Source organism: Neofelis nebulosa, chromosome 10 (genome assembly GCF_028018385.1).
Source record: "Neofelis nebulosa isolate mNeoNeb1 chromosome 10, mNeoNeb1.pri, whole genome shotgun sequence".
Taxonomy (NCBI): domain Eukaryota; kingdom Metazoa; phylum Chordata; class Mammalia; order Carnivora; family Felidae; genus Neofelis; species Neofelis nebulosa.
This window is the reverse complement of record NC_080791.1, coordinates 55,645,646-55,662,276: the sequence shown is the minus strand read 5'-3', so window position 1 is coordinate 55,662,276 and position 16,631 is coordinate 55,645,646. Positions and strand designations below refer to the sequence as shown.

Below are 16,631 nucleotides of genomic sequence, written 5' to 3'. Positions count from 1 at the left end.
GCAGAATGTTGACATTGCTACCAGCTGGGGAATCTGGGTGAAGGCTCTCTGAGCATTCTTTGTACTATTCTTGCAATTCTTCTGCAAGTTCAAAATTGTTTCAAAACTACAAGTTAAAAAAGAAAAACAAAAAAACCCCACCACCAATTCCAGTCCAGTTCAACTGAAACTTCAGCGTCTGGGAGAAAATATTTGCAAAAGACCTATCTGATGAAAGACTGCTCTGAAAAAAAAGTCTGTTTGAAAACACACACACACACAAAAGAAACTTCAGTCTCCCACTACACTCGGGTTAAATAGATTAACGCACAACAATATCAAGTGTTGCTGAGGATGAAGAAAAACTAAAAGTCTTACACGTTGCTGACGAGAACTAAACATTGAACGATCGCTTTGGAAGACAACTTGGCATTGGCTTTGGGAGCTAAACAAACACCTGCCTTAGGACCCAACAGTCTGACTCCCAAGGTTTTGCCCAAGAGAAACGAAAACTTACATTCCAACCCAAACCCGTATGTGGATGTTTATAGCAGCTTTGTTTATAATTCCAGCCCCAAACTGGAAACAACTCAAAAGTTCTTCGGCAGGTGAACAGTCACACACACTGTGGCGCATCTGTTTCATGGAGAACTGTCCAGTCATAGGAGGGAGCCTTGGTACTTTCAACAACATGGATGAACTTCAAATGCATTGTACAAACTGAAAGAGCCCAGACCCCAAAGGGTATCTACTGTGTGATTTCATCGATATGACATTCTGGGAAAGGCAAAAACCGTAGCAGAAAACAGACCAGTGATTACTAGGGCCTGGAGATGAAGAAGGGGGCTGACTATAGAGGGGCACAAGGGAACTTTCCGTGGTGATGGCGATGTTTTATGTCTTGACAGTGGTGGTGGTGACACAGCTGTGCGTATTCGTCGAAACTTCTGGAACTCCACACCGAGGGTGAATTTTACCGTACGCGAATTATACCCCAGTCACACAAGCAAACATGGAGAAACAAACTTGAGTTTCTCAAAGCTTTGCTCCTACCCTACCGCTCTCAGCCCAAGTTCAGAAACCTGCGATAAGGAAAGGAAGGGTTGTCTGCCTCTCTTTCTGTTCCGCGTCTTCGAAGCAAGGCTCAGTGTGGAGGCCGGGGGGGGGGGGGGGGGCAGTAAAGTGCCAGGTCTGCTCAGAATGGGGGTGTTGTAAACTGGCCTCAAGCTCCTCTGGGTGGCAGATGCCCAAATTCTGGCCCTTGCTTTCTTTTTTTTTTTTTTTTTTTTTTTTTTAATGTTTTTAATGTTTATTTTTGAGACAGAGAGAGGCAGAGCATGAATGGGAGAGGGTCACAGAGAGATGGAGACACGGAATCCAAAGCAGACTCCAGGCTCCCAGCTGTCAGCACAGAGCCCGACGCGGGGCCTGAACCCATGGACCATGAGATCATGACCTGAGCTGAAGTCGGACGCTCAACCGACTGAGCCACCCAGGCGCCCCTCTGGCCCTTGCTTTCATGAGGCAAACACTTGTGGGTTGCGCAGAGCTCCTTTTGTGGTCTCTTCCCACTGGTCCCTGGGCTTAGGTGACATACACCTGCTGACCACCTGAGCCTGTTCTCTCCACTCCTGCTGGGGAATCCTTCTGGAGAGACAAGGCAGACATCTTGGGTAGAGATCTTTCGGGATGACTCATGCTCAGCTTTGGTACACCGTGTCCAGTAGGTCCCACAGCAAATATTTCTTTCTTTTGCTGGCAGGCTCTGGAAACACAAGCCGCTCCCGCAGCAGCCTCCTCCCACCTTGGGCCATCACCCTCTTAACTTCAGACTTATCCACACGAGAGGTGGGCTCAGCTTCTGTGTCCTCTGAGCTCCGGGGAAGCCACTGTCTCTGGGCTTGAGCCGTGTGGGGTAATGCCAGGCACTTGGTCAACTCTCCCCACAAAAGCTTCAGCAACCACCCTCCTCTCCCGGGCCAGTGCCTGCTGCGAGGCTGGCGGCAGGGGCCGGGGGTGAGGACATCACCGTCTCTGCTCTAGTCCTGCTGGTCTGTGTCTGGTGCTGCTTTCAAGGCTCTGGGGGACAGCAGCAGTTCTGAGACGGAGAGGTCCCATTTAGCGTCCTGTTACATGTAACTAATAATGTTATTTTAGCCAAGTGGGATCTCACACATGCTTTATAACCTGTTTATTTTTCACTTCATACTATGTTTTGAGCATCTTTCCATGTCAGTAAATACACCTCTACATTCAGATCATTTTATTTGTGTTTTAAATGTTTATTTTTGAGAGAGGCAGAGCAGGAGTGGGGGAGGGGCAGAGAGAGAAGACAGAAGCCGAAGCAGGCTCCAGGCTCTGAGCTGTCAGCACAGAGCCCGACGTGGAGCTCGAACCCACAAACCATGAGATCGTGACCTGAGCCCAAGTCAGATGCTTAACTGACTGAGCCACCTAGGCACCCCACACATTCGTATCATTTTAAATGACTGATCAGTATTTCCCTGTATGGATATACTATAACTTCCTATGTCAAACTCCAGTTGTTGGCTGTTTTAGGTTATTTCTAATTTTAGATTATTATTACTAACGCTATGATTGCATCAATTTATGTGAAGCCGATGAAGCTTTAGTTGCAGGGTCCCTCTAAATGGTATAAATTCAGGCCCCACAAAAGCTGGATGTGCCCTTGGCTCTGATAAACATCCTCACACTCCACTTTCCTTTGGCTACATCTTTATTTCCTTAGGATAAACTCCTAGAAACAGAATTGCTAGGTTAAAACAGATGCACATTTTTAAGATTCTTGGAACATATTGCCTAAGAGGCCTCCAGAAAAAGTGATCTAATTTACACCCCAACCCCGCCCTAAACAAGAACACCCAAGACTCGGCTGGTTTCTATGGGATTATGTTTCTCTGTTATTGTGGCTCCGTTGTAACTGCCATTAACATCTTCTCCCCGAAACAGAGTCCTTGACCTGAGATCCACGGGACCCACGGGTAGAATTCTTGATGTCTGTGAACTTGGATGAGAAAAACAAATACATCTTTATTTTCAACATTACCTTTGAACTGAAACGTAATGGCTCTTTCCGTCATGGGTGTAGGCCTTTGACAAACCCCTGTAATAAATATTAGCAGTACCTGTTACGTTAGCAGTCCCTTCATCAACCAAAATCACAGATGTTTTCACGCCTTATTACAATTGTTGTTGCAGAGCTCTCAAAATCTTGTTCGTGCTCATCTGTGCTTTGAAAGTACAGTAGTTATTAGACCTCCCACTAGATCTCATCATTTACTATGTTAATAAAAACATATAGTACTCAATCACAATTATTACCTTAATATTTTGATAACTGCATTCAGTGCAATTCGTTCCTTTTATAATCGTGTATTTTTTGTCTTAAAAATTAAAAAAACTTGTTCTGAGAAGGGGTCCGTAGGCTTCAACAGATTGCCAAGGGGTCCACAGCACAATAAGTTGTCAGGGCCCTCACTGTAAGAGACTCCTACCTCATGTGTTTCTGAAAGTTGTGCACGATACAGAAAGAAAGAAATTGAACTTTCATGACCGCTGCCTGGAGCCGGGCTTTGTGTCAGGTGCTGGAGGACAGAGGAGACAGGATGACACCAAGCTTTTGAGAAGCGCAGAGTCTAGGTGGGAGATACCATTTCGCAGCTCCTGCCACTCGTTGTCCTGTGGGCTGGGGACCAGGTTCTCAGATTTTCCAGGATTTTACGAAAAATCAGAAAGCCAGATTCTTACATGTTTTCATATAAAACAACTCTTCCAACTTTTAAACGTTGGCAATTAAACCGGACTTTAATAAACCACTGTGTGGGCCAAATCAAGCATGCCTGAGGGCTAAATCTGGCCCATAGGCCACCAGCTTTCAACCTTTGCTCTAGGAGGAGGACGGAATGAATTCCAGTACGGGTGGAACAAAGCAGCAGAGCTTGAGTTCCCCTCACCCACCCCTCCACTCTGCTCCTGCAAATCAGGGAGACAGAGGATGAGAGCCCTGGTCTTGGGAAAAGAGGACATGGAAGAAGAAGCTCTGTGGTGGGCAGTTGAGGGGGGAGGGGGTCCCTGCAACCTGGCTGCAGGCCAGATGAGGAGGGGCCTGGCTGGAGGCAGATGCTGCTGTAGGGAGGGTAGCAAGGGAGTTGTGGGAACGATGAGGTCATTAAGTGATCGTATACCTAGAAAACCCAAGAGGCTTTAGCAGACAGAGAGCAAAAACACATGCAAAAACAAAAGAAACAAACAAAAAACCTTATTTGAATGAAGACAAATTGATAAGGTTATTGGGTGCAAGATAAATATACAAAACCAAGCACCGCTCTCTGTTTGGACAATAAACACATCAAAATGCAAATAGAGAAAATACTCCATTTACAATAATGACAAAAGAGGAATAGATTTCACAGGAAAGACACAGGGCTCACATAAAGAAAGCGATACAATCTTGTAGGAGGGTTGAAAATGAGTTCTGAACAAATGGAAAGACACATCACGCTCTTGGGCGGGAAGCTTTGATAATCACACAGATGTCAAAACTCCCCAGATCAATTCCAAACAGCATGAAATGTTTATTTGGGAGAATAAATGCTTAAAAATAGCCAAAAATTCATGAAGATAATAGCAGTGCAGGACTTACCTTATACATGTCAGAGCGAACTCTAAAACCAATCACTAGAGTATTGGTACAGGGATAGAGACACAGATCAGTGAAATACACAGAGGAGGAAATCCACAAGTAGATACCAAACATATGTCAGAATTTGATATTTGACAGGGTGACCTTTCAATTATTTAGTAAATGATGCGGGCAAAATCACTGTCCATCTAGAAGCAAATTAAAATTTGCCCAATTATCCAACTTCATAATCAAAAAGACACTTCCGATTATTTAGAGATTGAAATGTAAAAAATAAAAGAAGAAAAAAATCAAGAGACTTGATGAGCAATCCGAGTGAAACAATCGAATCAAGAGCTGTAAGGGAAAAATGAGGCCCCAAAGCGCTGTGGAGCAAAGATACAGAAGCAGAGTCGACAGACAAATGAAAGATTTGGAAAACATTTGTTTAAAAAGTGCTAGACGAATAACTACAGTGCACGATGAGGTTTTACAAATTGACAAGGAAAAGATAACACAGAAAAATGGGCGAAGGACAAAAATGAGTGATTCATGGAAGAGACCATCCAAATGGCAAACAAACATGAAAAGCTGCTCAGATCCAGCCTAGGGAAATGTGATTTAAAGTAACAATGAGAGGGGGGTGCCTGGGGGGCCCTGTCAGTTGAGCTTCTGATGTGAGTCTGACTTCCTCTCAGGCCACGATCTCAGTTTGCGGGTTCGAGCCCTGCATCGGGCTCTGTGCTGACAGCCTGGAGCCTGGAGCCTGCTTCGGATTCTGTGTTTCCCTCTCCTTCTGCTCCTCCCCAGCTTGTGCTCTATCTCTCAAAAATAAATAAATAAGCATTAAAAAAATATATAAAGTAGCAATAAGAGACCATTCTATACCTGTAGCTACCACCTGCGTTGCTGGGAGGGAGGTGCAGAAAAAGATACTCTCATAAATTGTTGACGGAAAGGTGAAACATTACCGTCTTTTAAATGAAGCTTTATTAAAATTGACATAACTTATATTTCATATCTAGCTGTTTGATCTGGAATTTCACTTGTAAGAACTTATCTGACAGAACTACAACTCCCAGAGACCATGAGCATCTGAACAAGGATGTTTTTGCAGCAGGTTTATAGTTGCAAGAAAATATAAAAGAGTGAATGTCCCTCCATTGATAAACAGCTGAATAAATTATGAATATTCACACTACGGAATATTAGGTATTGTCAAAAATGAATCAGAGCTATATCACTTGGTTTAGGGGGGGATTTCCTTGCAGTATTGTTGAGTAAAAACAAGATGTAGGAAAATGTATTTACTGTGATCCTATTTTTATATAACAATGTACATGCATATGTGTATTTGCATATAATTTACATGTATCTGTCAGTGATAATTATGGAGACAATACGCAGAAGGCTAAGAGATGAGAATGTTAATAAGTTACCTAGGACGAAAAAGGAGGGTCGGAGCAGGCTAATATGGGTGATACCGGAATGGAGGAGGGAGCCAAGCCCATTGTACCTGTCCTACCCCCGCACCAAAATTAAACAGCAAGGGCCTTTGGAATTGGACTCTTAGCCTGCATCTAGCTCCCCCTACCCTCCCAATGCTTGGCTCCTGGGACCCCTCCCTTGGTGATCCCTCCCACCAATCTATATGTGGCCTTCCCTATTTTTCTCCATGATTCTAGAATAGGACAGTCAAGGCACTGAGAGGGAGAGAAGGCAGAGAGGGTCCCAGTGTCAGGGGCTCCTTTCAGTGCGTGAAAATTGGCCTCGGGGTCTAGAGTGCAGCTCTTACTTTCCTGGGCATTTTGGCAAATTCATGCGAGTGAGGGGAAGAGGCCAGAAGCAGTGTTATTAACTCACTCTCTCGATGTGACTCTTCCTTTAGGCTCAGCTTACAGGTGGTTGTCCTCCGAGAGGACATCTCTGTCTGCCCGTCTCAATGACATCTCCCTGTGGTTGTCCTCTCACGGGACTCTTCACAGTTGGCCATTTTGTCCTTATTTGTGTGTGCCGGCCTGGGTGTGAACGCCCATTTCTCCCAATAAACAGTGAGCACCGCAAGGCGAGGGGTGGTATATGTATAGCACCTAGTACGGAATGTAGCCGGGGCTTAAGAAATGTCAGTTGAATTTAGTAACTTACTCACTTATTCTCTTTCTCATTGACTCACTCTTTTATTCATTCCCTTATTCGTTTATGCCCTTATTCATTCCAGAAACATGTGCTATTGGGGCCAATGACTTTTCCCCTGATCTGGGTCTTCCACTTTCTAGGGTGGTTGAGGGGGGGTGGGGGCGGCGTGGGGACATGACTGCAGAATTCCAGGAACATGTCCACAACTTGGGAGAGCTGGATGAGTCGGAAGCTCTCCAGGGAGGGAAGGAAGATTCTGGAAGGCTGCAAGGTTGGGGCGGAAGGTGCTGAAGGATCAGAGGAGACACGGTTGGGAGCATGGGGGGGAGGCTGGCATAGGCAGACTCCTCTCTGCCCCACCCAGACCCGGCTTTTGCCGGCTCCCGGTTGCTCTGCCTGGAGGAACCTCTCCCCGGGCTCCACATGTTGAAATCCTACCCTTCCTGGCCTGGCCAGCCCAGATGTCCTCGAAGTCTCCCCTCACTCCTCCAGCTGGAAGGGCCACTCCCTGCTGCAAACAATCTTCCCGAGTACAAAATCTGGACCTCCCTCATGGCGCTGACCACTTCCTGCCTGTGCTGTGGTGTGGCCCCTCCCTCTACCCAATAGACCGTGGCCCTGTCCGACTGTTCCCAGGAACCCTTCGGGGCCCAGCACAGAGTGGGTGCTCAAGCTACTCAGGCCTAACCTGTGAACCGCACCGTGCGTTCGGGCAGTGATTGTGACCCCATTTTAGGGATGGGGAAATGGAGGCACAGACAAGTGGCTTGACTTGCCCTTACTCCCAGAGCAGAGCCTAGACTTAGCCCTGTGTTTCTGGTCCCAGAGGCAGGGCTCTTTCCAGGGCAGCTTGGTGGGAGGTGGGAGGAGGGTGGGGTGGGGTGGGGTGGGAGCTGGGTCCTGAGAACCAGCAGGCCAGAGAGATTTGAAGTTCGAATGGCCAAGTTCAGGAAAAGCACAGCTGGGGAGGAGCCAAGGTATTTATTATGCTTGGTTTCCCGCTCCAAACAGAGCTGATGGATGGAGCTGCTCCCGTTCCTATAAACAGCTCGGGCCTCCCTCCCCTCTGCCCCTCCCCACTCTCAGCCACCACAGCCCCAACTGCTTCTAGGGAGAGAGGGGTTGGGGGAGAGATGACCAAGGGAGGGAAGGGAGAAGAGTGCGGGGAGGAGGAAGAGAAGGAGGAGATAAGACGGGGTCTCAGAGACAAGAAGAAAGTGGAGGGAAGTAGGGGGTGTTGAGAGAATATTCTTCCTTTGCCTCTTCCTCTGGGTCTTCTGTGTCCCCTGCATCTGTCACCCCCTTCTCTTTCTGAGGACTGGTCTTAATCCCAAGTTTTTAAGTCCTGAAGGGTGGGGGCCATGCATTCAGGAAGAGCTTTCTGAGCTCTCCTTCTGTGCTAGCTCATGGGCCCTGGGGACACAGAAAGGATTCTGGGTAGAATCTCCCCCCAGGAGCTCTTAGTCTGGTGGCAGATCAGGCAGAGATTCCGCCCCTCCCCCCAGCCCCCTGTGGCCTGCAAGCAGCCTGGGGCTGTGGAGGGAAATCAGGGCAAACTCCCCAGAAGAGGTGGTGCAGGCAGGGGTTGAAACAAGAGTTTGGCAGGTGGGTCAGTGTAGGTGAGACACTTTAGGTGGAGGAGGCAGGAGAGAGCCTGGTGTTGGCAGGTGGACAGCCCCATGGTTAAGATGGCTGGCTCTGGAGCAGCACATACCTGCGTTCCATCTCCACTCTGGAGGTTTACAGCTGCGGGAACTTGAGCCTCAGTTTCTTTAAAATGAGGCTGATAATAATAGAAGTCTCTTCAAAGATGCTAAGAATTGCACATAACAATGTACATTAAGTGCTCAGTGCAGGACTGACTCAGAAGTGCTCAATAATTATCAGCTCTGAGCACCGGGTTGGAGATGGCCAGAGAGAGACGGAGCGCAGGGCCCTTGTGAGCTCCCTGAAGAACAGGGGCACAGAGAGCAGACTGTGGCTCCTGGGCCCTGGGCAGGGGTGACAGCACAGGGGACTGAGAAGGTGAGGCAGCTTGCGGGGCCGTGGGTGCTGCCTTCCTCCCCTCCTGCCCGGCCTGGCCTGCGAGCCTGGCTCCTGCGGGGCCCTGTGCCTTCGGGGAATGCCACAAGAGCTTACTGAATTGAATGGGCTGGGCGACCTGGCACGCAGGCTGTGACGTGGGCGGACAGGGGCCTCCCCTCTCCCTGGAACTTGCCGGATGCTCTGATGACCTAGTTGGCAGCTGTGTCCCTGTTTGGCCGAAAACAGGAATTTCTGCCTTGCTGGGGGTCTTGGCCAGGTGAGCAGACTCCCCTGTTTGCCAGGAAAAGGGGTCAGGGACCTGGTGGGTTCCAGCTGGATTGGAGGTCCACAGAGCCCTGGGCCAAGCTCAGCCTATGCTATTGCCTTCCTTTACGCCTTCACTGAGCACGTGGTCTGTGCCAGGGCACTGAGTCACATGCCTTCTGACGCCACGAGCCCCATCTATGAAATAGGCATTTAAGATTTTCCTTTAGGGCCCCTGGGTGGCTCAGTGAAGCGTTCGACTTCGGCTCAGGTCATGATCTTGCAGTCCGTGGGTTGGAGCCTGCATTGGGCTCTGTGCTGACAGCTCAGAGCCTGGATCCTGCTTCGGATTCTGTGTCTCCCTCTGTCTGTGTCCCTCCCCCACTCTCTTTGTGCGTGTGTGTCTCTCTCTCAAAAATAAAAAATAAATTAAAATAAACATAAAATGTTCTTTTGGAGGGGCGCCTGGGTGGCTCAGTCGGTTAAAGCGTCCTACTCTTGGTTTCGGCTAAAGTCATGATCTTGCGGTTTGGGAGTTCGAGCCCCACATTGGGCTCCACACTGACTGCTTGGGATTCTCTTTCTCCTCTCTCTCTGCCCCTCCCCTGCTCGCATACTCTATGTCTCATTCTCTCAAAATAGATAAATAAACTTAAAAAAAAAATTTTTTTTTTCCTTTGGAGTAGGAGCTCTGAGGTGAGAGGTCACAGCCCAGAGGAGCTGCCGTGGAGAAATCTCCAGGGTGCTTGGAGGACAGAGGAAGTGGAACGTCACTAAGTGGGAATTTGTGGGAGAGGAAGAAGGGAAGAGAAGGCACTTCTAAAGGGGATAGTGTCTGGGTGTCAGGCAGCTGAGAAGGGCTGATGGGTCCGCATGAAGACAGGCACAGGGGTCTGGAAAGTGGAGGGTGGGGTAACTGCCTGCCCTCCGGACTCCACCTCAGAGCCCCTCACCTGTCTCCCACCTCCACCCCAGGTGAGGTGGCTCTTGTCCCCTCCCCCAGACCTCACAGCCCACACCCTCCAGCTCCCTTCCAGGGACCAGGAATGCTCTCCTCCTTGCCCCCCTTCCCAAGGTCTTCTTTTAAGCTCGGTCTTGAACTGCAGCCATCCATTCAACTGACCATCGATTCAATTCCCTGGCCCCCGGGAGAACATTAGCTCTCCGGCTGCGGAGGCCTCTGGGTATCAGGGCCGGATGCTCAGGGCTGACTGGGGCTGGAGCTAGAGATGTGGGCATCAGAGCAACGGAGTGGCTACAATCATGAGGGTGATGGCATTCCTGAGGGAAGAGGGCCTGGAACAGCGTCCTGGCAATCACCACTCAGAAAGCTGGATGGAGATGAGCACATAGCAGAGTCTGAAAAGGAGCGGTCTCAAAGGAAGGCAGACACCATGTGTGGGGGGCCTAGATACCAAGGCGAGTGTGCTGAGTGCCGGGCATGAGGGACGGAGACTATGGGGTGAGGGACCCCCGCAGCTGAGGGGTTGAGGAGGTACAGTCTGGAAAGTGCACTGAGTCTGGCAAAGGATACCCTAGATGACCTCGGTTCAAGGCAGTGCGGGGGGGGGGGGGGGGGCAGAGGGGCAACGACACCTGGGGTGGGTGAGAAGGGAGGGGAGAGGGGGGCTACTTCACCAAGGAGTTACCTATGAGGTAGGAGAAGGAAAGGGAAAGCAGTTTAAGGGTCTTTTACTATCTTTCGGATAAGCCAGACTTGAACACAGCCAAGGTGTGAGAGGAATGTGCGAAGACGGAGAGGCTGCACAGGGAGGAAAATGAAGGGTCCGTGAAAGGCCCCGGAGGGTGGGCGGGAGAGACAGCAGGGCTCTGCGATGAGGCAGGGCCGTGAGCACAGAGAGAGGGTAAGAACAGAAGCTGCCGAAGGAGGAAGGGTCAGGCCGGGTCAGGGCTTGTTGAGTGCAAGGGTCAGAGGTGTGGCAGGGGAATGAGGGCTGAGGCCCCAAGGTCCCGGGCGGTGAGGACCCAGAGCCTCAGTCTCCCCTCAACAGCCCTCAGCCCATCTCTCCATGGGTTAGCCATGAGGATCCAAAGCCCGCAGTGGAAGCAGAGGGGGCAGGGCTCAAGCGGATGCCATGATGCCAATCACCCGCAGTGAGGAGGAGGCTGGCAGGCCACGCTGTTTCTCCCAAATTATTTTTTAATACATTCATGTGGGTTATACAAAGAGCTGGTCCCGAGGCCAGGGCTGTGGCCTGGCTCCTGGGAGGTGAGAGCAGCATTGCGTAGTGTTTTCGAAGATCAGGCACGAAGGGGCCCACGCCCCGCCCTCCAGGCCTGAGGAAGAGTGTTTATGTGCAGTGACCATCTGTGGTTGTGATCCCAACCAGGGCTGGATCCACCCGGCTGTCCCACATACCACCAGGGCCCCAGGTTGGGGCCAGGATACCAGCTTCTAGCCCCGGCTCTGCCACCGACTCCCTGAGTCCTTGGCCCTCTCTGGGCCTCAGTTTTCTTGTCTATAAAATGGGGCCGAGAGAGGGGTATTTTCATTGTCTCACTCAAGCACCATCGTGAGCCAGACCACGGGCCAAGCTGGTGAAGACAGTAACACAGGGTCTTGGGCTGACCCCAGGGCTCCCTGGAAAGCCCATGATTCCATGGGTGTGAAGAATAGGGAGTTACACCTAGAGTATTTCTACTCATTTGTCTAAGAGGAAAAAGTCCCTGCCTGATGAGGACCCGAAAGAGTTTGGAGCCAGCATTATCTTGTGATATGACAGCTGAGAGAGAAGAGAATCACTCAGGTCCAAGCCCTAAACCCCCCTCACACCCCCAGGGAGGTCTGAATCCACTTTTTCTCACAGGCTTTGCCACCGACTTGTGAAGCTCTCAGCAAATTCCATTCTCTTCCCCAGCCTCAGTTTCCCTATCTGTGCAACGGGGAGGTTGGACTCAATAGTCTCAAACTCAGGACTTCGCTCAGTGGAGGAAGAGGGAACACAAGAGCAAAACAGAAAATGGTGAATACACACCAGTCTGCAAAGGAGGGAGTAAGGGAAACTGAGGCAGAGGAGGAGGGGAGGGCCTGTGTCTACCTGCCTAGGAGAGAGGCGGGAGAGGAGTGGGTGGGTATATGTGGCACAGGATGCCCCCAGGGCCTGTTCCCTCGATGTGGGTCCATTTCCTGTCCACCTAACGGCCTACAGTCCCCACAGTGGCAAAGGTCAGGCCCTGGAGACAGGAGGATTTGAGTCTGAATCTCAGCTATGTCGTTTCTTAGCTGGAGGACCCTGAAGGGAGATTTTTGGAGTTTTGGTGAAATGGGATAAAAGACCAACCTCAGAGGGTTGTCGTAAAGAGGGAGACGTGTCACAGCTGCCGAGCCTGGTGCAAAACAGAACCAGATACCTAAGCTTCTAACTCCTGGCTCACCAGCCGGCGTAGGGCTGGGACTGAACAGCATGCCTGCATGTGCCTGCAGAGGAGCTGGGGGGCTGGAGCGGTGTTTGGGCTAGTGTGGGCACCACGAGGGTGCCAGGTAGGGAAAGAGCCTGGAGTGGGAAATGGGATGGTCTACCACCCGGCCGGAACCCAGGGCAACCGCCTCTTAAGCAGGAGCCGCTGCAGCCCGCCTAGTAGCCCGATCCATGTGGCTCCAGTTCTCTTCCGGTCACAAGCTCTTCATGTTCCAGAGAGGCTGAAAGTCATTATCAGAAGATGTGACAAACAGTCTGCTTGGAACCGGCTCAGACAAGTCTTCTGGGTCTCGCCCCTCCTTTGCTCTGGCCCTGCTGAGGCAGGGCTCGCCACTGAGCCCCAGGACTCAGCCAGCTGGGGCTGGAGAGCTTTGGGACCCTGGATCTCCACACTCCGTGTGGTCACTGCCTGGCTTGGCGACCACCTCCCCACCAGGGCCGGGAGATGCCTGAGGGCAGGGATGTGTCTCAGTCACCGGGCGTCCCCAGTCCCCAGAGCAGGATGTGGTGCAAAACAGATGCCGGGCGAAGATTCGTTGACTGGATAGGTCGACCTTATTTTCTGTCGCTCCTGAAACTGCTTGACTTCCGGCTTCCACAGCTGGACCACATGTGTGGCCTGGGAAGTGGGTCACCTGCCAGTACAGCGGGATACAGGGAAAGGAGCCCTGGGCTGGGATTTAGAGAGCAGAGCTCTCAGACCCTGTGTGACCTTGGGTCAGTCCCCGCCCTTGTCCGTGCCTCTGGCTCCCCAGCTGACCCGGCGGGGCTCCCGGCCGGGCCGTTCTACAGTCTCTGGCCTCTCTAGGCTTTGTACTGCTGGTTGAACTTCTGCCGGCGGACACAGAAACAGGTGGCCAGTGTGGTGAGGAGGACGGCAGAGACCAGTGCGAAGGTCAGGATGATGATGAGGTTGACATTCTTGAGCCCCCCCTTCTCACAGTCCTCAGGACGCACGTGGCTCAGGGATACCTCCTCCCGGGAGCCGAAGCGGCAGGTCAGGTCCTGGGTGGCATCCACGTCCACACGGCCCTGGTGCAGCTGGGCTGCCAGCCAGCCGTTGCCGCAGCAGCTCAGTGGATTCCCCTGCAGGTAGAGGCGCCGGAGGCTGGGCTCGAGGCCGCCCATGGCACTGCCTGGCAAGAGGCTGAAGCTGTTGTTCCTCAGGTCCAGTACCTCCAGTGACACAGCCTGCGTCCAGGCAGGCAGGCGGCTCAGGCGGTTCTCGGCAAGATTGAGTCGCTTCAGGCAGCTGAAGCAGGGCAGGTCTACTTGCAGGATGGCCAGCCCATTGCCCTGCAGGGCCAGGACCTCCAAGGAGGCCTCCAGGCCCGCCAAGGCCCCCGTGGCCACATCCAGCCCTGGGTTCACAGAGAGGTCCAGCTCAGTAAGCGGCGTGTGGAGGAAGGCACCCGGCCGGAGCACCTCCATCTCATTGTCCGCCAGGTTCAGGATGCGGAGGGAAGAGATGTCAGAGAAGGCCACGCAGCCCGAGGGGCCAGGCTCACCTGGCCCCCCGCAAGGCCTGATCTGGTTCCCCTGCAGGTTAAGCTTCTGCAGGCTGGCCAGGCTGGCAAAAGTGTAGGGGGGCAGGTCCTGCAGGGCATTGTCCTGTAGGAGCAGTGTCCGCAGAGACCCCAGGGCCCTGGGGCCCAGCTCCAGCGTCTCCAGCGCATTGTGGCTGACGTCCAGGTGCACGAGGCAAGGCAGGAAGCCCACACGCCGCACCTCAAAGGCTCGCAAGCAGTTTCGGCTGAGATTTAGGAAGCGAAGGGAGGTCAGGGGCTCAAGAAAGCCCTCAGGGACCAGCTCGATCTCATTGTAGCTCAAATCCAGATTCAAGAGCTGGGAGAGGGGGTGGGTGCTGGAGTTCCGGCTGGGGTTCGAGAAGGGCAAGGCTGACCAACCCTCGGAAGGTGCATGGATGCCCTCACCGCCCCGGGGTGGCTCTGCGGGGAGCCGGATGAGGTTGTTGGACACGTTCAGGTAGATGAGTCTCGGGAGCGCGGCCAGGTCAGGGAAGTGGAGCAGTCTGTTCTCCCGCAGGTCAAGCCAGGCGAGCTGATACTCAGCCTGGGGCTCTGGGGCCGTCTGGAAGGCCTCAATACTGTTGCAGCTCAGGTCAAGCACCCTCAGCTGTTGGAGGCTGAAGTCAGAGATGCAGGTGAGAGAATTCCTGGAGAGATTGAGGTGGGCCAGGTGCGGCAGGGCCTCGAAAGCGCCGTCTTCAATGTCCATGAGCACGTTGCTGTGGAGGTCCAGCCGCTCAAGCGCAGGTGTGCCCCAGAAGGTATGGCGGGCCAGGCGGGTCAGGCTGTTCTCTGCCAGCGAGAGGGTGCGCAGGGCAGGTGCCTCCCCCAGCAGCCGCTCCACCAGGCCACTGTACAGACTGTTCCCAGACAGGTCCAGAGATGTCACATGCAGCAGGGGGCCCAGGCCAGGGGCGCTCAGCACGGTGCCCACTGCCAGGCGGTTATGGGCCAGGTTGAGGTGCTCCAGGTGGGGCAGGGCCTGGAAGACACCTGTCTGGAGGAAGCTGATCTCATTGGTGCTCAGGTCCAGGTGCCGAAGCTCTGTGTAGAAGCCCAGGGGCGAGGCCAGGATTCTCTGCAGCTGGTTTCCAGATAGGTCGAGGGCCTCGATGTCCAGCGGGAGCATTGAGGGGACCTGGAACAGGCCAAGACCCTGGCACAAGACCTCCTTGTCTACCTGGGGTGGGTCGGGGAGGGCAGGGAGAGCAGTGGGCATTAGTGGGTGCAGTGGGGGGTGGAACCAGACACAGCATCTGGAAAGGATGACTCAACCCCCTCTCCTACCCACCCCCACCCCAGCCAGACCTAGCGAGGGCTCCACATTCCTCCACCCCAGCCTAATCCTCCCATGTCTGGATGATCTCCATCTTGCCCCCTGCTCCCATTTCTGGCACTCAGTCCTGTGCTGGACATCAGGGAGGGACTTAAGGAAGTTTGATGGATACACACAGAAATAACAGACAGATATGAGGACAAATGAACTAACAAAACACCCTACATTGATTATTATCCCATTTTACAGGAAACTGAACCATATTTCACCTAGTGTGATCCCAAGCCAGTGGACAACAGGGCCAAGCTGATAGCCGGGACTCCTGGTTCATATCCTGGGTTCCTTCTTTGGGCCCAGAGAGTTAAATTTACCCAGCTGCTATTAGACTAGAAACCATGTGGGGAGAAATGTTTCCAAAATGCAATTTGTACTCCTCTCACTAGTTCTCATTTTGGCCTCCTACCCTCAGACCTCATTCCAGGGGGCAGAGCTCCGGGTCCTAGTGCCTGCCTTCCTTGCTGCCTATCCCCAGAGGAGACCTCCTTTCTGCTGCTGCTACCTGCCCCACCTCCATCCATGGCCTTGCTTCCCAAGGCCCGATCCAGACTGGCCTCTGGAGATGGGAACAGGGGTAGGAAGCAGGGGGAAAGATGGCCGGGGTCCCAACCCACATTCTTTGGTGACAAGAATATGATTTTGCTGTGTGAGCCTTACCAAATCACATCATCGCTCTGGTTTCTTATCTAGAAAGTTAACAGCCTTCCTCAGCACCAACTCAGCATTTTACATTTTATTTAGCACATTCAGACCCCTCGTCTCACTGGAGCCTCGCAGCAGCAAGCCCGTCAGATATGATCACCCCTATTTACAGAAACCCAAGCTCAGAGAGGGTAGAGAGGCTCCAGGATCGCTCAGCCGATGAGGAGCAGAGCTGGGATTGGAGCCCGGGTCTCTTCACGATCAAAGGCCCAACTTTCGTCCTTCTAGTGCATGGGCCTTCTGGAGCCTGAATGCTTTCTGTGCAGATACAGTCTCCCCTTCTCATCCCTTCAAGGACCCCAGGAAGGCAGCCTTTCCCAGGAAACGGTCTGACTTCCACAACCACCCAGTTCAGGCCTATTCCTGCCCCGGGGTTCTCTGTATCCATTGACCCCTTCTGACCCCTCCACCAGTCAAATGCCTGGCAACTGCTAAAGAAACAAACAAACAAACTCTGTGCCACCCTCTGCTTAATCCCCTCCAGGGCAAAGTCCAGGACCCTCAGTGGGGTTCAAAACTGTTTGTAGCCCTTGCCAACTTGTCCCCTCTCCCCCCAGCCCACTCCTGCCCAGCCCACATGC

General features: G+C 52.4%; 1 protein-coding gene across 4 annotated transcripts in view; it reads right to left on the bottom strand.

The window, feature by feature from the left end:
• Positions 1 to 11,186: 11,186 nt before the first annotated feature.
• LRRC32 (leucine rich repeat containing 32) overlaps positions 11,187 to 16,631 on the bottom strand; it is a 28,633-nt gene continuing 23,188 nt past the window's right edge. For all 4 annotated transcript variants that reach the window (XM_058687704.1, XM_058687705.1, XM_058687703.1 and 1 more), the window contains one exon: positions 11,187 to 15,195. In XM_058687704.1, the coding sequence (XP_058543687.1) occupies positions 13,291 to 15,195 (1,905 nt within the window). In that variant the 3' untranslated portion in view covers positions 11,187 to 13,290. The remainder of the gene's footprint in view (positions 15,196 to 16,631) is intronic.